We start from the raw sequence: 24033 nt of genomic DNA on the forward strand, positions 1-24033 counted from the left end.
GTTTTTAGTTTACGTTTAAAAATATCAATATTTTCAGCTCTTCTCAGATCCTTTGAAAGCAGCATCGCCAAATCTTTTTGTTCTGCTTTGTGGAACAAGTAAAAGAGAAGAACCAGAGGATCAGAGGCGTCTTCCTGGTTCATAAACCAAAAGCACTTTTGAGAGGTAGTCTGGTGCATGGCCATGCGTTGCCTTATAAACTAATAAAAGAATTTAAAAATCAATACGAACAGGTATCCAGTGTAAAGACTTTAAATTAGGCCTAATGTGTGGTCTCCTTTTGGTCTTGGTCAGCACTCGAGCAGCAGAATTTTGAATTGGTTGTTGTTGATTTATTGTATTCCTCAGTAGACCAGAAAGGAGAGTGTTACAATAGTCTAGCCTGCTAGTTATAAAAGCGTGAAGTGGTCTCTGTGTTGCTCAGAGAGAGAAATGGCCCCACTTTGGAGATAATCTTCAAATGATAAAACATGAGCCTTGAAATTAAAATCTGAATCAAAAATCACTCCTAGATTTCTTACTTCTTGGCTTGGTTTTACCAAGCTTTTAGTTCGGAGACCAGTTTCTCTGTCTGAGCCTTTGAACCAATGATCAGCACTTCTGTTTTATCCTGGTTGAGGTGTAAACAATTCTGTGACATCCAGTCCTTGATATCTAAAATACAGTTCAAAAGTGAGTACATGTTATTTTCCATCCGGCGATTTTCGAATGATAATCGAATAAATCCCAGTGATTTTCGAATAGTATTTTTGCTTGGAATGCACATCCCTAACTGATACCGGATCGGATATCGGGCTGATACTGACTCAAATAGCTGGATCGGGTATCTGGGACAGTGGGTCCACACAGTGAGGCATACAGCTTATTAATTAAACACTGGTATTGGATCGGTAGTCTGTATCGGCCGATACCCAAAGCCCAGGTATCACTATCGGGACTGAAAGTTGGATTGTACATCCCTAGCTCAAACCCTTCTGCTATGAAATGATAAATTAGTACCAGTGTCCTAAAATGTTCATTGAAAAGGCAGGGCTATTTTTTAAGTTTTCTTGTATTTTATTCAATACAAGTTATCACCATTAATTGTTTATATATGCCACAAAAAATGCTCAAAAAGATATTTCTCTTTGTATCAGTAACTGTCACCGTTGTAGACCCACTAACAGTAGAGAGAACATAAATCAAATGCTGGTCTGTGGTGTAGAGCGGTGGTTCCCTTTTGACCCCCATAAAACAAAGCAATGTCTACTTGCGACCCCTCATCAGACAGTATGGCTGTAAAGTTGACATGAGTTACAAGCAGTTCAACCAAAGAGTGGTTTAACTGTATCAGATTTTTTCATTTGAAGCATTTTTGAAGGGCCTCACGAGTTGAAAGTATCCAGTAATTCATGAGAAAAAAACACAAATGGAAGAAAAAATTAACATAATTTTGTGTAAAAGAAAAACTTATTTATATTTATTTTTTACTTCTTTAATACCGTTTTTTAATCTTTTCCAGATTTTGAACCACTGGCCTGAAGTATATCTATATTAATCAATATTAATGTTTATAGTCTGAATACTTAAGCTAACCTATGCTGTGGCTTATGGTTTGATGCTGATTCACTACACACCCCACAACCAAGGAGACCCCTGTTTAAAGTTCTTGCGTATTTATTTACTTGATAACAGTGTGGACTGGAAAAAAGCAAGATTTCCCAAACACTGTCCAACTACTTGCACTCTCTTTATTTTACGACATTCCTGACATTACACCTCTGCCAGACATGTTTTACATTCATTTGAGCCTAAGGTTAGATAGGATAGTCAGATTTCAGTAATAACAACTTGCTTTATATTGTTTCATGGGTGCAAAACTTATTCTGATATTTCCAACAGTGACCTGAAGGCAGCATTAGACGTTAATTAATTATTAATTTAGGCTTTGCCAGCTGTGCCAACAATGTGTTAATTATTGGGACAAGGGAAGTGTGAGCAAATGTTTCAAGTTATTCCGCTAAACTGTAACCCTGATCATTTTGAAGTAGTGATTAGTTTTTGAGAGCAGGTCAGATGAGCAGGCTTAATTAGTTTTGTCGATTTGTGTCTAAGGGTGAGTGCTCAGTCTGAATAACATGCCCCCCCTCTCTGTTTTTCTTTCACTCTCTTATTTTATGCATGGACAAATCACATTAGCTTTCTCAGCTGGAGTCTTTAGCGGCGTGTGAGTAATATGTGCATGTGGTAGTGCTTGTTCCAGGTGACTATTATGTTAGCTCCCTGAAGGAATATTATCAAACTGTATTTGTAGCTAGGGTAGCCTCTGGCTTTGATGTTGCTGTGTTAGCACAGTGTAGGAAAAGGGAGGAATTGTCCCAGGAAAGGCAACAAGGAGCTTTTTTAATCAGTTTTGACAGAGGTCGGTCCACAGATTGATGTACTTGGAATTAATGTAAATGAGCACCATGTCCACAATGCTAATTGATGCAATAAATTATCTCAACAACGGGACGCTATGACTATGTCTCATCTTCTGCAAAAGGACACCAAGTGAGATCATCTCTCCCTCAATTTCACTTTAATATGACCTTTACCACGTCACATTTTTATAGTCCTGTGTTGTTAGATTTATTATTTGGAGCTATTATCTAGAGGATACATCAGTGGCAAGCTCAGTGTGTGTGTTGATTGGGATTTTTTCCGGGAATGAACTAGTGCAGTACCTGTTCGGGGCTTGCCCATTCGGAGCACGTGTCCGTCTTCCCGTTCGGAGCGGCCGATTGCTTGCCCCTTGGAAGTGCTGCTTGCAGAGTTCTCGAGAGCCGCTCGTCGCTTGTTGACTCCAGGGAACTGAAGAAGAGTTCGGTCGTAACGTTAGTATATCCAGCATCCAGCAGCAGAAGTGAACTGCGTTCAATAAGCCGCGGCCTGTACTCATACTCATTACTGTCTACCTAGAATACGACGAGATGATTAGGTTTACAGTCGCTGACTTGCCCTCTAAAATGAGTTGTTTGATTGTCGAGTTAATGTCTGGAAAATGGAGACTTTTTTTTTCTTTTTTCTTCACATTGATGAGTTTCCAAAGCAACCTTAATGTAATCTCTATTACTTGAGGATCAGTTTGTAATGTGAAAGCTACTTTGCTATAGTGTTTTTAGTCACTACATACTAGTTTTGATACATTGGTTTGTATGCGCTTCACTCCATGACCTTTATGCCATGCGCAGAATCAAAATACTGAGACAAACCAGAATAAACTGTATATGTATTGATGACAGCTCTGTTAATCAAGTCATGTTTGCCTCAATAACAACCTTAATGTGAGTGAGTTGGATGTGAGTGATAGTGAAATTATGATTGAATGTCTGAGATTACATTTGAATTGTTATTGCATGAAGGTGAAATGGATTATTTAGTATAGAATAAGTTATCTAAGATTGACCACTTTATTAGTGCCTGATGTGTGTTCATTTTCCAGTTCACACTGTAAGCAACACGATTTTTGTTCAAATGCACAATAATGTACTTCATCTGTTCTTTGGTGTACCTCAGGCGACACGCAGAGCGAGTTTGGGAAGGCTTTGTTGTACCTTAAATTGTGTCAGAGGTTTAGGACATGACGATTAACTTCCTGTGGTTGTCCACACTCTAAGCCTGTAAGCCTTGTGTAGGGTTCTTGTTGTCGGAGCATTTAAATTTTTGTACGTTCTGATAAATTGTGGAAGGATTGCAGCCTGTTGGTCCTCTGGCACACCTGTTCTAGAGAGATAAACAGCCTACAGTGTGTGATGACAAACCCATGTCTGCAGTGTTATCTCTGCTGAATTGGGTGCAAGAATTACAGTGTAGCTTCTGTGTTAGAAATCAGTCAACCATATGTATTCTTTGTGTGAGAGAATAAGCAGTAATCTCTGCAGGGAGGAAATAAATATGCCCTCAATGAAACACATACACACACACACATTTGATTTGGTTTTAATGCAGGTAGGTTACCCTTTTATAAGTCATCTGCTTGCCAGCTTTAGGGGCTTTTCATTACTTAAAATGCTTCCTGCGCTGTTGTCACCTCTATCTCTGGAGTTACCAAGCACATACAGATGAGTCTCAAAGCTGTGACATTTGTGAACTGTCGAAAGAGACTGTGTGATTTGTCATTTAGGCTGGATGGAAGATCTGACCTTATTGTTTCCTGCTTTGTATTCTGCCAGTTTAAGATCCTCCACCTTTTTAATGTATTTCCTTTGTACGGACCTGTGATAAGACATCTAGTTTTGCCTGTGGACAGAAGGTGTTGCTTAGCTACAATGACAGGAGAAATCAATACCCCTCTGGTGTGAGCTGAGAAATGACCCAAGCAGTATTTAACAAAGGCCTTTTGGTGAATGCTTTTGTTTGAAACACCCCAGGGCACTGTTCATGCATTCATTTTTAGCATGCCTGGCCAGTGAAACCAACCAAACTTATAGCCGTTGCAAAGGTAGTGCTATGATGTAACAATTGAGCTATAAAGGTTTGCAGTTTTCAGTGATTATTTTGACTTAATGAAGTTCATGTATCTGTCTGCATGTGTTTTGCAGGTGCCCACATTCTGCTGCAGAGGAGACAGCCGCAGGATGAGGAGACTGTAGGCACCCGCCGTAGTATGGCCGCGTCCCGTTCCTCGCGCGTCACAAGGTCGTCAGTGGGGCTCAATGGATTGGATGAAAACTTTTGTGGTCGAACCCTCAGGAACCGCAGCATCGCCCAGCCGGAGGAGACCTCGGTGCCTCCTCTACCAAGGGCCCGCTCACCCAAGAAGAAGCAGGAGTCGAAGCAGGAGGGCAAGCAGGAGTCGAAACAGGACGGCAAGCAGGACACCAAACAAGACGTTAAGCAGGAGTCAAAACAGGACGCTAAACAGGACACAAAGCATGATACAAAGCAGGACACTCCGCAGGACGGCCAGCAGCAGGCCTCGTTGCAGGGAAAGGTAACTGAATCTAATGCTTCTCCAGCTGAGGCGGAGCAATGGACCAGCTCCAGGAAGCGGGGCGTGTCCTGTTTAGAAAAAGTCATTAGTCCTGAGAATTCCGAGAACTGTGATAGAGGGAAGGGGGCGCGGGATTCCTGTCCTCAAATCAAAAGGGCCAAGCGGTGCTCCCGCTCTGGAGAGTCTCAGGGACACGAGGAGGACCCTGAACCTCTGAAATCTGAAAGTCCAGTCTCTGTCCCAGAGCCTAGCAAGGACAACAGTTGTGAAGAATTTCCCAGCCAAAACTCTGCTAACACATCTCCTGCCTCACCTGTCCACAGTAAAGAGGAAGGTGAGCTGACAGGGGGGAAGGCAGAGGATGGTCATGTGGAGTGTGACGGGGCAGCTCAGCCCCCAAATGCTCACAAGGCTTCTAATGGACTCAGAGAGAATAAAGCAAAAGAACCGAGCACACTCACTGAAGAGCCTAGTGCGAACCCGAACTCTGCCACCAACTGCCCGTCGCTGCTCAACGGCAGTCAGACGGGGGCTCCCTCATCCCCTGACCCCGCTGTGCCTTGTAGAAACTCTGTCCCTCTGCAGATGGAGGTCTCTGGCTCAGGGGAATCGCCAGCCTCAACTGCACCGACATTTGAGGCTGTTCCAGAGGATCCTGTCCCTGAGTTGATAGTGGCTAAGGAGCAGGAGGTAGAGGAGGTAGAGGAGGTGGAGGTGGACGTGGTGGGCGAGCCGATGTGTCTGTCCCACGAGGAGCAGGTGACGGAGGGTGAGAACGATACCAACGGCCGGCCGCTAACACCGGTGCAGGAAGCTGCTGCCTCCACCTCCTTCACTACCACCAACATGAACAGTAGTCCAATCAACAACAACAACAGCAACTCAGGAGAAACTACACCCCCACTAGCAACAACCCCCTCCCCCACAGAGCCAGGGTGCAACCCCTCAATATCCTGCACGTCCCCCTCTTTCACAGAGCTCTACGAACACAGATACACCCTGAGGACTTCACCCAGGAGGGCTGCTACTTGTGGCAAGGCCTCCTCCTCCAAGCTCAGCTCTCCTCCCAGAGACAATGGTCCCTTGAGGGAAGAGGGGGAGGTGGTGGTTGGGTTGGAGGAGGACTGCTCTGTGGTGGAGGAACCTGCTCCATCAGACTCTGTTGGCCCCTCCAGCTTGGATCCTGGAGACGGGGCAGGTGGTGAGGACAGTGTGCCTGTGGAGGGAAAAGAGGCTGAGCGAAGCAAGGAGCTGACACGAAGCCAGACTGCAGAGGAGGAAGATGAAGAGGAGGAGCCAGACGTGTATTACTTTGAGTCGGACCACCTGGCTCTTAAACATAACAAAGAGTATGTGGTAGCTCCCCAGGGATTCTGCTCTCTCCTCATCTTTTGTTGATGTAATTCCCTCACATGTTGATCACTGTATACTGTGATCATTGCGTTACTTCTGGTCTTTGGTTTTGAATGAACCAGAGTCGCATTCGAGTTGATGAGGATTTGTATGTGCTAAGAATATCCGGATGTTTTGAAAGTGCTGAACACAAAACCTCAAGTATTTTTCAGTTTAGTCCAAGTGTTAATTACGTAGCAGATTTAGTCATATTGTGTGAAACATTGACTATGCTTGTGTGTTTTTAATTTAGGCTGCATCAATAGTTCCCAGCCTTTTTGGCTCTGTGTCTTGTTGTGATCCCTCTTCACAGGTTGAATATGTTTATGAGCTATTTTCTCCTCTAAGCCGTTTTGGATTATTTCATTTAGATAACCGTGAGAGACCTGAAGAGGTGAAACTTTAAACATTCTTATTTCATAAGAATTAAGCAAAGATTAGAGAAAACTCAGGGGGGGAAAAAGAATCAAGATTTGAATGACAGAATAATATTTTTCTTCTTTCTTGCCCCATTAATTGCCACACAGCCCTCAGATGTACAGTATCTTTCAACCCTGTGATTGTTGACAGCATGGTCTGAAATTATGTTTTTTCCTCACCTGTCACTGAACATTTCTACCAGTCACTCAATTTTTTTGTCTGCTACTTCTGAAATTTTTGTAGAGCGCTTTAGAAATGTAAATACTAAGGAGTCAGTGGTACAAGGCAGCAGAAATATGGAATATATAATATGTAAACCTCATCCCGGACTAGTTTTAATTTAGGATTAGGATTATTGCTTTTTAAAAATAATTAGGGCTGTCAATCAATTCAGTTATTTATCACAATTAATCACATGATTGTCCATAGATAATTGCGATTAATCACACATTTTTCAGGGAGATTTTTCAAGTATTTAATACTCTTATCAACATGGAAGTGGGAAAATATGCTTGTTTTATGAAAATATATATATATATATATATTTTATTGGAAATCAATTAATAACACAAAACAATGATAAATATCCATGCCAATTTTTTTAAGTTTTGAGCATCATTTAACCTCCTTCATGTCAAGCTAGTATGACATGGTTGGTACCAATGGATTCCTTAGGTTTTATAGTTTCATATGATTCCAATAACTTCATTCTAGCTTTAAAACTGAGCCCGCTACAACCTAAAAATCGCGATAACACGTTTGTGTTAATGCCACTAATTTCTTTAATGCTGGAGTGAAGATACTGGCATCATATGAAACTGGAAAAACATAAGGAATCCATTTGTCACACTAGCTTGTTGCGAAGGGGGTTAAATGATGCTCCAAACTTGCGCTAAATTTTGGCGAGGAAAACTGGCATGGCCATTATCAAAGGGATCTCTTGACCTCTGACCTCAAGTGATTTCTACCCCAGTCCCTCCTTTACAGACATGCCCACTTTATGATAATCACATGCAGTTTGGGGCAAGTCATAGTCAAGTCAGCACACTGACACACTGACAGCTGTTGTTGCCTGTTGGGCTGCAGTTTGCCATGTTATGATTTGAGCATATTTCTTTATGCTAAATGTAGTACCTGTGAGGGTTTCTGGACAATATTTGTCATTGTTTTGTGTTGTGAATTGATTTCTAATAATAAATATATACATACATTTGCATAAAGCAAGCATATTTGCCCACTACCTTGTTGATAAGACTATTAAATACTTGACAAATCTCCCTTTAAGACACATTTTGAACAAATAAAAATAGTGCGATTCAATATTTTAATCGATTGATAGCCTTATTTTAAATGTAATTTGAAAAAGAAATTAACTTTTTTGGTTTAGCAGACATTCCTTCAACACTTATTTCCAAAAACAAATGAAAGGAAACATATCACATATAAGTGGATCCAGGTTTTTGCAGCACCAACGCGTAGACAGAATGTTTAATTATCTCCGTTATTTTAGGAGTCTTTTCTCAAGTTATTATGGGAATATCTAACTATAGCTCCTTTCTTATTGTTCAGGTTTTACGTGTTTCAGCATTTAATTTCCACCTTCAATCTGTTGCTGTGATTGTGTGAATTAGCTGCCAATTGTCGGCTTTGAGATTGGATGTTAAAATTACTCCTCCGCCTCCGTTCTCTCTTTTCTCAGTAAGGGGAGTTATTTTAGAGGAAAAGGTTTATCCAGTGTGGGGCTTTGTTCCTAGTTATGTTGTTGGCTGTCAAACAAGATGGGATGTTTATGTTGGTGGACAGTTCCCATGCTGCGCTCAGTCAGGCACTGCTAACCGCACCATGGCAGGTCAGCTGATTTATGATGCATCTTCATAGGAGGAGGGGCAGACGGCTGTAGGGGCTCAGAGACATCATCAGCTGAGGTCCCTTTGTCTTTGACACCAGTATCGGTGAATGTTTCAAATTCAGAGATTGGCTTTAGAGTAAGATTTCACTGCTCTCGTCTTGCAAGGTAATTCGATCAAGTTTCTGTGACATGCCAAGTTTTAGGTTGTGCTGAGCGAGGAGGATTTCTGAAGGCTCAGATCAATGCAGTGAGGAGTCATTTTTAGGGAAGCATGACTTGGCATTTTAGGTTTGCTGAATATGGAGAATTGACACAGACATGATTGATGTGTTTACAGAACATTTTGTATTTTTATTTTACAGATTTGTCTATTTTGACACAGTTCCCTCTTCCTATTTCATGTAAATATTTCAAAATCTCAATCCTTGATTACCAGCCATTACCATAGCACTATTGTCCTTGGCCAGCTTTTCATTTGGCACCAGTGTTTGTCAGTGGACCTCAGGCCCAGTAGGTGGCAATGGTACACCAGGTTTGTCCCTGGACACCTGGCGGGAGTCCAGAGGGATGAGAAGCAGAGCCAAGTCCTCGTCATTTCTCTTAAACAGATTAATGCACAGATCATCTGCTCATCTGAGGAAGTCAGCATGCTTGCTGCTATCTTTTGCACAGATCTTCCATTTGAATCAGAATCCCTATGTAGTACAGGAAATGTGCAGTAGTATGGTTTGGTGCCACTGCTGCAGAGACCGGTTTGCATTGAAGCACAGCACTCACTGATGCTGTGCAAGGTCAGCAGAGCTTCACCTAGTGTAAAAGGACGGTGTCTATAACTAATGAAGGGTTATGAGGTTAAACACAGTTGACTTGTTTGAATGTTTTGCTTGTAGGATTTTCAAACTACCAGCAGCTGTTGAATAAATTCTGTCCTCTGCATTGATTTTCATTCATGTCCTGTTAGGGCTGATTGATCCACTCTGCTTCACTGAGCACTTGCATTAGGTTATAGCCATGTAGGATGCTGTCACATTCCTGTCGATTCCTCCTGCTCTGCTCGCACTGTAGGGCCTCTGAGTCAGTACCACACTTAGTCATTGACAGCTCAGTTTGCAGCTCTTCTGTTGCCCCAGAGGGTGTGAGTGGAAAGGTCGGACTTGTACGGCACGGAAGGCTCCTCGAGCACTGCAAAACCCAAATGTTTGTCTTGCAAAGATTTCGATATTACTATGAAATCTGAGTGATGTGCACAGTTACAGTTCAGAAATGTGTTTCAGTGGTTTAAGTCTCTTACCATTTGTACTTTTCTTTACCAGCTGCAGTTCTTGATATGCTACACTAGAAAAGTAATTCTAAAGATGTTATTTGCCAAAGCAGCTGGTTTGAGATGCATAATTTCCAGCCTGTAAACACTTTATTTGCAAAAAAGAAGTGGAAAGGACTGGAGAATGGTTCATGTCTTGTGCAAGGATTTAAGTTCACAGCACCCTGGTTGAATTATGTATGGTCTGGGGTCTGAAAGTTTGATGCACTGCAGCATTGCAAGTGTCAGGTTGAATAATGTAAGCAGTCCCTCTCGTCCACTGTTGTCTAACCTAGCCTCCCTCCGTGTCAGTTATCAGAGGCTGCTGCAGACCATCGGTGTTCTCGAGGCCCAACGCACGCAGGCCATCCTGGACCTGGAGACGTTGGCGTGTCACCAGAGAGAGGCACTCGGCGATCCCATCATCTTTGTGGAGCATCTGCAGAAACGGGTAAAAAACATGCAAATGTGTGTCCTTGACAAACTGAAAAGCGTTTACCTATAAAAGCAGATATTTTGTGCTGTGTTTTAACTACACTTAGTGTCCACTTCATAAGGTTCACCTCTATAGTATAGCGTAATTAAATATTCTGCCATAAAATCTACTTTTATTATACCTATAATGTTCAGTTTTTTTGTTGACATTGTCAAAGAGGTGTTATTTCAATTATATGTTTTAGCATTGAGGTCACAGAGAGGTGTTTCTAATATTCTGCCAGTCTTGTGTATGGAAAGGACAAAAATAGAGATACACCGGCTGCAATTTTTTTGGATGATTCCGATTATTATTATTTTTTTGTAAAAGTCTGACCTTGCAATTCAATTTTTTCCGATTTTCTTTCTAAGGGCGTTTTCATATTAGGAATGATTGAGAGTTCATTTGCCCCCCCTCTCCAACCCTTGCCGCTCAGCTTTCACATTAGTGAAGTTGTTCTGTACCCCAGTACACTTGCATCATCATCCATGTGTATTGTTTATGTGCATTGTAAAACACTTCATTCAAACTTCCCAGAAACAAAATAAAACTCACCAACACCGTCTTTCCAACAATCACCAACTCTGGTTTGGTCTAAATAAACCCTTATTTCACCAAGATTGATGTGAAAATAAGCAGACTCTACACACTGTTTCCCCCTGCTGTCTCTCGCTCTCTGCCCGCTGAGCAGAGAGAAGCTGAGCTTCCTGCTTTATCACCCATGGCCGTGCAGTTCAGAGGATGAAATCGGCGCATGGTGCGCGCATATACAGATTTTGGAGGAGACGGGCGGCGTTGAAATAAGCCTGCCCTTTCAGAACTACTTGCTGATTGCTAACGTTACTAGCGTTAAATAGCGGCCCACTTCCGTGTTTTGGTACAGTTGACTTGCACACCTGATGCGAACAGTACCTGAGTACACATGAACCGAACCCCGGACCACCTTTTCAAGTGGACTCGAGTATGGCTCAACAAGCCTGAGTACGGTACGGAACATTCACAATAATCAAACGAACTGGACTTTGGGGTTCAAGTGTACTCGGATTCCGGCCCCAGTCCATGATGTGAAAGCACCCTAAGAACTGTAATTGACAGTTAGGCTGCAGATTCATTTTTTTCACCACTGTCCCAGAGAAAATAATTTCAACTGTCCCAAAGTCAGTGTAAACCATCAAAAATTCTCATCTATAGTGGCTATTTGCATAAAACACACAATTCAAATAAGGAAAATCCATTGATTTTTATTTAATACTTAATTTGATTTTATTTATTTTTTTGATAGTTTTAATTATGTATAATAAGCTGCTCAGAGCTAGCGTTAGGAAGTTGAACAGGTCATAATTCCCTCTCTAATATATATTTTATATTGCTGTGAAAACGTCTCCTTCAAACAACTGGATTTATTCAAGTTTCTCACCAAAAACGACATTTTACAAGATTACATTTGAACACACCATGATAGTGTTATAATTTACCTTCAACCAACATTTTTACTGAGTGTATCTTGAACGCATCATAATGCAAGTCAATGCAACCTCCGTTAACGTTAGCTGTTAGCTCCGTGCTGTCAGCAGACGAGCCGGTCACTGATTACAGCATCATGGGAATGAATTACAATATAATAAGTGTCGATTAAGTTAGTCGTTCCAAATGTTTTTAAGGTTGTTCCTCCACGGCTTATTTTTGACTTACTGTTGTGACAAATTGCAGCTTTATGTCTTCTTCACTCACACTGAAGAACTTACACACCGACGACGTGTGTGTGTGTTACTGTCTGTTCCGCTATGTGCCAACGTAAAACTATCATGTCGTGGCGGCACACGTGTGTAAATGTGACCGAAAATATGAGACTGATCGGCCGCTCCTAGCCAATCACCTCAAAACTGGCCGGGTTTGATCCATTTCCAACTACGTCACCAAAAACTGAACAAAAAGATGGATGTTGTGTTGGACTGCATTCTATTGTAAAGGCGTAAAGGGAGTGTATGTTGCATTAATATATGTACATATGTTGTGCATTAAACAACTCATGCACACGAGTTGTACAAAGTGTGCAAATACAATGTGCATGTTTCCTCAGTTAATATGTAGTCCTTCACTCTGCACCCACCCCTCTCTGAGACATGGCACGTAAGATCTTGTTCTTGGATTTTTGCCCGAGGAATACCTTTCTGGTTGAAACGTTGCTTGAATAAATATTTTTGAGCTTGTAAAATTCAGTGTGCAGACTACTTCTGCTTTTCCTCTGTATGACTCAGATTTTGTTCTGCACCTGTTCACAACTGGGCCAGGAAGTGCAGACTGTCCACCTTTTTTTTAATATTTGAGATATTTTTGAGTGCTTACTCAATAGATTATGGTGAATTAATTCATATTTTTGTGCAGTCAGGTAAATGTAAATACTGAATACAATCAGAACACCCGCAAAGCAAGTACCTGCAAGTAATGCCACTTTTAACTCATTAGCATATGTTAATTTGCTTGCACAGAGAAGGATATAATGCATACTAGAAAAGGAAAATGAGGATGTGAAAACTTGTGGTGAACCTTTTTAGTAAAGCTCAGTATGAAGATGGAGGGCCCTCTACAGCACACGTTTGGACATCTCTTGAATCTAAGAGGATTCAAGAGACGAGAGGATTGACTAGAAAGCCCCTGTTGAGGGAGCCATTTGTAAAAATCTTGAAAAATCACAGTAATATATACCAACTTGAATTACATTAAGCAATGCCTGGACTTTGTGTTTTATAAAAGCACAGATTACAAAGTTATCAAAACATAAGAAAATGTCCCAAAACATAAACATTTGTCTTACAGTGTTTGTTTCTCTTATTATGCTGTCACATACGTATCTAACCTTGTTGCAGTATAGTTTATAGAAGTGTTATTGTTATTTGTTAATTGATTGTGACCCCCAATTCTTGTGACCCTCAGGTTAATTTGGGCTTGCCGTGTCCTCAGCGAGTCGTCCAGCTCCCTGACATTGGATGGGAGCAGTACACCTCAGGCCTCGGAGACTTTGAGAGAGAGTTCTGTGACAAGAAGCGCAAAACCAGGCGGCTAAAGCTGATCTTCGACCAAGGCACGTACAAATTTGTCTTTGTCCTGGCGTGTGTACATTTTTCAAAATATCGAAATAAACACCAGAGCGATTCTTCTGCTATTTAACCCCCTGAAACGCCACAATCCCGACCGACTTTACTGTCTTTTAGAGGCTGTAGCAGGTTCAGTTTTAGAGCTAGAGTGACGGTACAGATATCATATTAAATTATAAATCCCGAGGAATCCATTGGTAGCAAACAATCAAGTAATGCTAGCTTGTCGGGAAGGAGGCTCAGTAAACTCCAAAGTTAGGCTAAATTTCGGTAAGGAAAAACGGGCATGGCCATTTTCAAAGGGGTCTCTAAACAGTCTTAGAATTGCATACGTTGGGTATCACTGTAAAGCTGAGCCTCTTGTGGATCCAATGAGCCCAATTGTGTTCATCTGTGATGATGTTTGTCCCCATTTCATTTCAGACCATTTTTTAAAATTTGACTTCACTGTATAAAATGACCTCTAGGATAATCACAGCGTCATAAAACTTAACAGCCACAAACTAGAGACCTAGAGCATTCAGAGGATGGATGACGTTCCTAGCTAGATTGACAATAAAGGGGGTTTCTGAGCAGTTTCCAGAACCGAATTGCTCGCCATTCAATCGCCGGAAAATGCAATTCTTGCAGAAATCTCCAAATGTCAAAAGTTTTTTAAACCAAATCACGGCATGGCTTTTTCTACGGTGTTCCTCAAGGTCTTGGTGTCTTAACGTTGTATTTTGGAGAAATTATTGATATTTTTTATCAATTCTCAAGTGGTAAAAAAAATGGTTAAAATTATTACCAAATCTGTGTAACAAATGGTATCAACCCAAAAATTGTGCAACAACGACATAATAGAGCATGGGAATGGCCATCATATACTTCTATTATAATGTCCTAAACCCCATTTATTTTAATGAATTCATGTTTATTTCTGATTTATGACTGGAACAACTTGACACACAGTGCTGAGCTGCATCTCAAATTAATCTTCAGGTTCCCAGCTTTCAGATGATGTACACCACTTCTTTGTGACATCTACTGTTCGCCTGCTATCTCCCCCTAAAAATGAAAAACACGGGTCTATTTTGGGTCTCAGGGGGTTAAAAATTATGACTAATTCTGCTAATTTCCTCCCTCCAGGTTTGCCTGCTCGACCAAAAAGTCCCGTGGAGCCCAAGAAGGAAGGCGAGTCGTCCACCATGTACTCCTCTCTGCCCACTAGTGACGCTCTGGAGAACAGCAGGCAATCGCAGGTATGGCTCAGTCTCCTTACTAAAATAACCTGTACAGCACACACGCTGCCACTGTGATTTCCCCCCAGTATATCATTAGTGCAGAAGCAGCTCCATCCGTTCCCAACTGTAGCTGGTGAGTCACCGATCTCCTGCAGGTTGGCCTACAAATCATCAGGTTATTACCATTTTACACGCCTAGGCCTCCTCAAACCTCATCTCCCCCAGTGTTACTCCTTGGCAGAGTTGAGCATGTGTGAGCGCAAAAGATGGTCTCTATGGAAACATGAGGAGCCCGCCTCTCCCACACCTCTGATTACATCTCATTGATGGCCTCTGTTATGTGCCTTTTCCCTCATTGTCTAAGCAGTAAGGTTTCACTTTTTGATTGATTGTTGGGATTATACGGCGCCAAGCGTTCAGCACTGGGCAAACAACTTGATTATTTCTGTTGCTCTCCCTGTTTATACTGTGCAGGCACATTTGCATTCTCCCGGGTTACACTCTCTGAATTCTAACAGGATTCTGTTTGTCAGTCAAAAGTGTTGCTGTTTTTCTGCGTCTTCCCGATGACACCTCTCGAGTTTCATCTGACAGCCGGGCTTTGTCTGTCAAACTGACGAATTCAGTGTCTGCCAGGCAGTTCATATGCACAGATCTCTTCAAATGGTGGAGTGCCCATTATTTTTGTATTTTTTAACATCGCTGTCACTCGTGTTTTCTTGACAGATGATCAGGGGGAGGATTTGTCATCCAAACAAGTCTGACACGTTTAACCAGCTGTGGACTGTGGAGGAACAGGTAGGTGGCAAGTGTTTACGATGTTACACTATATTTGAGTGTGTGCTTACCTTGCACGGCAGCTGGATTCTCGCGAGATCACATATCACACATCTTGTCAGGCTTCAAGTGATGAATTTGGGTCAAGCAAGCCAGACTACGGACCAATCAGCGTCCTGTGAGCAGCTACTGGCAGCTACGAGCGTGGCTTAGGTGTGTTAGGCGACGACACAGAGAGGCGACTGTTTGTTCTAAACAACAGTGGCGGCGCCTGAAGAGGTCAGCATAGATGCTGCAATAGCATCAGTTCTATCAGAACTGGAGAGTATTTCTTTCTCATTGAAAGAAGAGCAAAGAATGGCACTGAAGGCTTTTTTTGATGGAAACGATTTTTTCACTCTTCCCCTGACTGGCTTCAGCAAGAGTTTGATTGATATCGATGGTTCATCCAATCACCTGCCTAGTGTCTTTTGAAGGTGCCTTCCTTTTTCCAAACAGTTTCCAGTGACGGCTTCTCATACAGTTCTGTGTAACAAACCATCTGGCGGGTCAGATTAAGTGTGGGCAGGATCACATTGAAACATTTTTATGTTCTTTCCAGATTTTTTTTCCCATAACACCATTTCTCACTTTGAATTTTAGAAAAAAAAATCAATTTATTATTAAATATCTGGCTATTATCAATTTGCAAAATGACGGCAAAATTTAAATTTAAATTCCTTTTATAATTTGTGCTACCCACCTGTTGTACAGTATAAGCCTGTATAGGCTGCTTTTGAATGGTGCATAATACTGTCACAGAGCGGCCCAACGGAAGGACAAAGAGGAGAGGACAACACGTGAATTTTTAACTTTAGCTGTAAAATGAGAACGTTTGTTACCCGGCAGCCAAGTAGAGATCTGTTGAGGAAATACCAAGCACCGCCCACCAGCCGGAGCAGCTTTCTCAACTTACAGCTAAACAGTTTCTGAAAACATTTTAGGTGAGAAACAGGCATTATAGTAACAGAATATTGATTCATATTTGATCAGCGCTGCCTAGTTTGACCGTTTGATTGGAGTTAGTGAGTGATTGACAGCTGCCTCCGTTGAATGAACAGACAATAGGAACGCTCTCTCAATGAAATGACCTGTGATTGGTCAAAGTCTCCGGTCACGGGCTAGATTTTCTAAAACCTGAAAACAGAGCCATGAGGAGGTGCAGAAGTCTAGTTTTCTCTCAGAACACTTAAATTACAATATGCTGAAAGGTTATTATGGAATTTTTGCCCAATGATGCCAAAAATATACTTCCTACTGCAGGTTTAACTAAATAATAGGGCTGTCAATCAATTAAAATATTAAATTGTGATTACTCGCATGATTGTCCATAGGTAATCATGATTAATTGCAAATTAATCACACTTTTTTTTTTTTAAATCTCTTCAAAATGTACCTTAAAGGGAGATTTGTTAAGTATTTAATACTCTTATCAACATGGGAGTGGGCAGATCTGCTTGTAAAATGCTTACGCTTGCAGAAATATGTATATATTTATTATTGTAAATCAATTCATAACACAAAACAATGACAAATATTGTCCAGAAACCCTCAAAGGTGCTGCATTTAGCATAAAACATCAACAAGGGGAGACTCGTGGGTACCCATAGAACCATTTTCACTCACATATCTTGAGGTCAGAGGTCAAGGGAGCCCTTTGAAAATAGCCATGCCAGTTTTTCCTTGCCAAAATTTAGCGTAAGTTTGGAGCATTATGTAGCCTTCTTCGAGACAAGCTTGTATCACATGGTTGGTACCAATGGATTGTAGTTTCATATGATGCCATTATCTTCCCTCTAGCTTTAAAACTGAGCCCGCTACAACCTCCAGAAGATCGATTATGTTAATGTGTTAAAGAAATTAGTGCCGTTAAAACAAATTTGCCTTAACGTGTTATTAACGCGTTAACATTGACAGTCACATTGACAAAATCTAAGTTAAAGGTACAATGAATAGGATTTGTTGGTTGCGGGTTGTAAACACATCATTCAAAGTTGTCAGTTTATACATTGTATTTTTAGGAAGATCCTACTCATTGTGTTTTTAAGCAATAGTATGTAAATTAGTAGTGTTTTGTGTGTTTGAATGAGTACAGTGTAATGAACAAAGAAAATAAACGCAAGGAAAAGCCTAACCCAAACATCAAACCATACGTCCAGGGAGAGAGAGACAAACTGACTGAATCCACCAGCTTATATAGCTGAGGAGCAGCAGCCACATCAGTGATGCACTTCCTGCTCACCTCAATAAAAGGGAAAGACAGCCCAGACAGGAAGCCAAGAGAGCTGTCACAATACATTAAACACTAATATGCCAATGCTGCAGATAATCATTTATGCAGTACATGAATTTGTTCTCGCATGGTTTTCACCTGTTTTCTTCCGTTTTTATAGAAAAAACTGGAGCAGCTTCTTGTTAAGTTTCCTCCCGAGGAAGTCGAGTCCAGAAGATGGCAGAAGATTGCTGATGGGCTCGGCAATCGAACATCAAAACAGGTGACAAAGAGGAAACTAAGATTAACTGAAGGAAATGCACGTTTGTTTGATCCCCACTTATTACCTGCTTAGTTCAGAATATTTGGTTTATTTGCACATTTGAGCAGAAAGAATTCACCTCAAAGAAGCTTCAAGATGACATGAACCTGACTTGGCTAAAATTGTATGTTGCCGGCTAAACAACACATTTTCAGTAGTCTTCACTGTCTTCTTGTGCTTTATTAGCATGTCTTGACATTGATAAATCTGTGTGCCTTTACTATGGAAACAGACTGTTAAATTGCATTGAGTGTGTACTTTGCAGTACTAAAAGGCCCCTTGCAAGTACTTGGATCATACATTTGCATGACCTCAATTACTCCAAGCAGCTTTATCTCAGTTGGAAATCCTTAATGCGGCCGTTTTCCTGTTAAAACATTCCAGGTCGCCAGTCGGGTTCAAAAGTACTTCATCAAACTGACAAAAGCTGGTATCCCTGTGCCTGGAAGAACACCCAACCTGTGCATGTACACTAAAAAGGTAACTCTTTACTCGTTTATCAAACCCCTTAACACACTGAGTTACTAATGTCATTTAAACAAATGCTTTCTTTAAGTGTCTTTAAGTAAGGATTGGGCAGTTAATTCATTATTGTTCTGTTTTGACTAGGGCTGTCAATTGATTGATTGTCCATAGTTAATAACGATTCATCGCTAATTAATCTAATTTTTTATCTTTTCAAAATTACATTAAAGGGAGATTTATCAAGTATTTAATACTCTTATCAACATTGGAGCGGGAGAAATCAATTAACAACACAAAACACTGACAAATATTGTCAAACTCAAGCCTAACAGGCAACAACAGCTGTCAGTGTGTCATTGTGCTGACTTGACTATGACTCGCCAAAATGTAGCATAAGTATGGAGTGTTATTTAACCTTGTTTGTGACAAGCTAGTATGACATGATGTTGAGGACTTGATACCAATGGATTCCTTAGTTTTCTAGTTTCATATGATACTAGTATCTTCACTCTAGACAACAATCTCTGAAAGTGGTCCAGTATTGAGGGAGAACGCTGTAGATGGCAGCTGCTCACAGGTGTCAATATGGTGCTATTGGGGCAAGCTGGCACCTTCATTTACGTCCACTAAAAGTGCTTGTTTTTGTCACGACAGGCTCTGATTGTTATTATAAGTGTCTGACAACATTATGGAAAGAGTCTCGTTTAAAGAGAAGTCTCGTTGTGAAATCTGGCGAAGTGACATGTTGCTAGAAGACGAAGGTGGAATAGTGGAATACTTCCATGGTGGAAACGCGAGAGCCAGCCGGGCAGAGTTTGTTGTGTTAGAATAAAGAAAGCGTAGTTTAGTGTTATCTAAAAGATTTTCAATGTCATGGCTGAAAATTTAGATGATTTCGACAATGTGGATGAGGTCTTTGAATTTGATGGCCGCCCGTATGTATTTGAACCGGAGTATACGGATATTCAGATTTCACAACGACATTTCTCCTTGAGCGGGATTTGGACACAATAACAAACAGATCAGGTCAAGTGAAAGGTCAGAAAAACGTTTTGTTTCTCTATAAGGTCTTTTCCACAATGTTGTCAGACACTTCTAATAACAATCTGAGCCTGTCAGCAGCAAAAACAAACACTTTTAGTGAACGGAACGTTACATTGACGCTGCTCTCTTGCCCTCACAGCTCATTTAGCGGCTGCTGTCTACAGCGTTCTCCCTCAATACTGGACCACTTTCAGAAATTATTGTCTCCATTAGTCACTTGGATAAAAACACATGGGAAAATACGGTCAAGGTTTAAAAGATATGTATTCGGTGTAAAAATGTACAGTTGAAAAATAAACGTATCACTTACACTTACCAACATATGCTGATACCAATAAAGCCATGATGAGGTTAAAACAGCTGACGACATCGGCATCATTTAGCAAAATCAATGCTTGTTACATGCACATTTTTTACATGCAATTTTGCACTTCAATAGCCATTTTAATCAAATCTGTTATAATGTTTTTGTCAACTATGATGCATAAGAGTGGAACATTGTATTGAGCATCTGTGTCATTATTTCATATCTAATTCTTCATACTTTTCCCACACAAGATACATGTATGTCAATATTGAAAAGTATTTCCCAGCCCAACTTTAAGCATCTGCAAAAATGTTATAAAAATGTCATTGTTGCTATTGTATTGACTTCTAAGAAATGACATAACATTACATGTTTAAGGGGACTTGTCTGCTCTTGTAACGGTACATGTTTGTTCCCCAGGCATCCAGTAAGAGGCAGCACCACCTCAACAAGCACCTGTACCGGCCGTCTACTTTCCTGACCTCCTACGAGCCTCCAGTCTATATGGATGAAGATGACGAGCGCTCGGCGTATTACAGCAGCGTGCAGGACCCCTCTGCTGATGACTCGGTCAGTCCTCTGTCACATCACACAACACTAATAACTGGAAGTCCCACTGATTTTTCATTAATTTTAAGTGTACTTCTTTTTGCACACATCCAACTCCCATTTATTTATCTTGGGAGATTATCCTGTAATTAAGCCCACTACTTTTTACTGTCACTGATCACCGAGCGGACTGTAGTACTTTGCTGCTTAATTAAGCTTATCACGAGCTCCCATGCCCTCTTCTCTCTCACCGTCCACAGTCTTACCCTCTCCTCCGCATGTAAGCAGTGGCCTGTAAGATAAAGAAAGGGCAAAGCTGCATGTTATGTGCCCTGGGGAGCTTGTTTCATACCTGACTACTCTATTTAAATCCATTTAAGAAGAGGCGACTTAAGCAACTGCTTCCTGCCTTGTCACTTGTCTGTTTTCATATGACAGACTCTCCCTCTTAACTCCACTTTAACACCTTTGGGTGAAATAAGCCATTTGGCCCTTGATCATGCATGTCTGTACCCTTTTTTCCCACTTCAATCAGGGCAGCGTGTACCGTTGAAAACGGCTAAATCAGAGCAGGGGGTCCGGCAAGCCTCGCCTTGCCTTTCTTTCCATTTGAACTGCGCGACTCCTGACGCTCGCCGTTACCCAAGCGCTGACATTTCCCTTCTCTCCCTTTGATGGCAGTAACCTTTAAGTAAAACCGGGTCGCCGCGTCCTGCTGAGAACACAGGCTGCCGGCTCCACCAACGCATTAACAAAACCTCTGACACCGCCGGTATGAAGTAAAGTCACAAAGGTGCTGCCAGCATGGGCCACAATAATTTCTCACCTCACCAGGTTGTCCTTTACTTTGGCCGCGTTTGCAGGAAGGAATCGAAAGTCTGCTGAGGGCAAATGCGTCAGCAGCTTGGCATGATTTTCACAAAGCCATTTCCTGCCAAGACCTGGAAGTGCAATGATAGATTTGTACAAATTTTTTGATTTGCACCTCGCAACTTTTCTTCAATTTTGAAGTTTTTTCCCCGTCTTCCCTTCCCTCCTCTCATTAAAAAGATGAAGGCATGGCTCAAAATGAACTTTTCACCTCGGTGTTCCGCTACTGTCCCGAATTCAACTTTCAACTGTCCAAGTCTTAACAATCAATGTCTTTTTTTCATTCTACATCATAAATATAGTTTTATTATAAACGGTTTATTATAAACTATGCAAGATAATCCTCTGAGACCCTCAATAGACCCATTTTAATCTTTTTTAGGGGGGTACAGAGGGTCTCTAGGGGGAGATAGCAGGTCAGCAGTAGATGTCACATAGAAGTGGTGTACATCACCTGAAAGCTGGGAACCTGAAGATTAATTTGAGCTTCAGCACAGCACAGTGTGTCGAGCTGCTCTAGTCATGAATCAGAAATAAACATGAATTTATGAATTAATAAATGATTTGAAATAAATTGTAAAAGTGTATAAGGGTTTTGAACATTATGAAAGAAGTATTAGTACAGTATTTGATGGTGTTTCCTCTATTATGTCTCAGGAGTTGTTGCAGCAATTTTTGGGTTGATACTATTTTTTATACAGATTTGGTGCTAAATTTAACAATTTTTTACAACTCAAAAATTGCTGAAAATGATGAATAATCCGTCCAAAATACCACGTTAAGACACCAAGACCTTGAGGAACATCATATAAAAAGCAATGCTGTGATTCGGTTTCAAAATCTTTTGACATTTGGAGATTTCTGCAAAAATTGCATTTTCCGGCGAGCACTTCTGTTCTGGAAACTACTCCGAAAGCCCCTTATTGTCAATTCCAAGACTGTTTAGGGACCCCAGTATGCAGGAATATTAATACAATACAATACACCATTTTAGAATAGGCAAAAATAACACATTTATACTGCATGCAAAAAACTGCATGGTTTTGCCCCAAACTGCATGCGATTATCATAAAGTGGGCATGTCTGTGAAGGTTAGACTCGTGGGTACCCATAGAACCTATTTTCATTCACATATCTTGAGGTCAGAGGTCACGGGACCCCTTTGAAAATGGCCATAACAGTTTTTCCTCGCCAAAATTAGCTAGTCAGACATGGCTGGTACCAATGGATTCCTTAGGTTTTGTAGTTTCATATGATGTCAGGATCTTCACTCTAGCTTTAAAACAATTTGTGACATTAAAACAAATTTTCGTTACGGCGTTATCGTGTTAACTTTGACAGCCCTAATAGTTTTATTATAAACTATTTATTATAAACTATGCAAGTTAGCTAGCATCACTTCATTAACTCACTCTGGTCCGCCGTGGACGTTCTGCTAGTGGTTTCCTGCACTTACTGTATATCTGAATAAAAAACGGAGATCACCCCCGGTGTTTGGCCACAATCAGCTTCCATTATTCTTTTAGTCATTGGTTGATTTACTGTTTCTTATTTATTTGTAACTGTTTGATCGATAAATGCATCACTGCAAATTAAGGTGCAGAAATGCAAACCTGTTTCTGATTTGTATACAGCGATGGAAATTTACATACACATGAACATATCTCACAGAAAACTTAAATAAGTGTCAATAATATTTCCATTTTATTCTGAAATGTGAACTTGTCCCCGGGACAACGGGACATCCTTAATTTCGAGCGCTGGGTGGAGGCTCGCAGTGGTGTCTTTGTGAAGGAGACAGCGGTTTGCACTCATGTACTTTCAGCCGAAAGACAATCTCTGCTTACTGCAACATTATTGCCCAAACAGAAGAAAACCTAGATTGGTGTTTTATGGATACGTTGCTCTTGTTCAGCTAAGATTAGATTGATCAATAGTGGCAGCAAATTTGTCTGCAGGTTCATATCAGGTACATCTAGAAATATCATCAGATTGGATCCCTGGAGTGATGTTGAGATATTTTGTCTGTGTATGTCCTGACGCCTATCAGTCATCATCTTTCTGTGTGTGTTTGTCTTTCCTTCCCTCACTCTCAGGATGACGAGGCTATACCTGTGGAGTTGAGAAATTTGCCCGAGTACAAAGAGCTTTTAGAGCTGAAGCGCCTGAAAAAACAGACGCTCCAGGAGATCCATGAGGACAAGGCCGGGATGCGGCACGCAGGCTACAAGGTGAAGACTTTGCACACTTCTGTACAACACACTGACAGCATTAAAGCCGGACTTCTACATATAACTGTGCCCTCAATATATGAGAGGTAATGAAATCACATCCTGAGTCAGAGGGATTATACTGTAATTTGATCAACGGGGACAAAGTTTGTGTCCAGTTTCCACCAATTCTAACAGTTCTGAGTACGTAGCATGTTCCCACTGTTCCGAAAACGGTACACGGTGTGTTTTTAAAAAGGAAAACATCCACCCTAGAATTCCTCCATTTTTGACTGTGATGTTGATGGACTATATATCCCATAATGCAGCACACATCAAAAATAGAGGAAGCCATTAAATAGCATACATTTATAGTAGAAAACCTGCTCTGGTTACAGTGTGGAAATCCAAAAATAAATAATTAAAAATACATATTTTATTGTAGTTACTGTAGTATTCCCTTATCCGAAATACTACCTTCTCTGTGACGTGTTGTGACAATATCGACATTCAAATGTTAGTGTCCAAAG

General features: G+C 41.0%; 1 protein-coding gene across 3 annotated transcripts in view; it reads left to right on the forward strand.

Annotated features, from left to right (window-relative positions):
• zzz3 (zinc finger, ZZ-type containing 3) overlaps positions 1-24033 on the forward strand; it is a 29411-nt gene that overhangs the window by 2716 nt on the left and 2662 nt on the right. For all 3 annotated transcript variants that reach the window (XM_074652016.1, XM_074652019.1, XM_074652018.1), the window contains exons 2-10: positions 4563-6303; positions 10228-10366; positions 13325-13472; positions 14614-14726; positions 15435-15506; positions 17918-18019; positions 18443-18538; positions 20295-20444; positions 23390-23524. In XM_074652016.1, the coding sequence (XP_074508117.1) occupies positions 4628-6303; positions 10228-10366; positions 13325-13472; positions 14614-14726; positions 15435-15506; positions 17918-18019; positions 18443-18538; positions 20295-20444; positions 23390-23524 (2631 nt within the window). In that variant the 5' untranslated portion in view covers positions 4563-4627. The remainder of the gene's footprint in view (positions 1-4562; positions 6304-10227; positions 10367-13324; positions 13473-14613; positions 14727-15434; positions 15507-17917; positions 18020-18442; positions 18539-20294; positions 20445-23389; positions 23525-24033) is intronic.

This window comes from Sebastes fasciatus, chromosome 11, assembly GCF_043250625.1.
Source record: "Sebastes fasciatus isolate fSebFas1 chromosome 11, fSebFas1.pri, whole genome shotgun sequence".
Lineage (NCBI taxonomy): Eukaryota > Metazoa > Chordata > Actinopteri > Perciformes > Sebastidae > Sebastes > Sebastes fasciatus.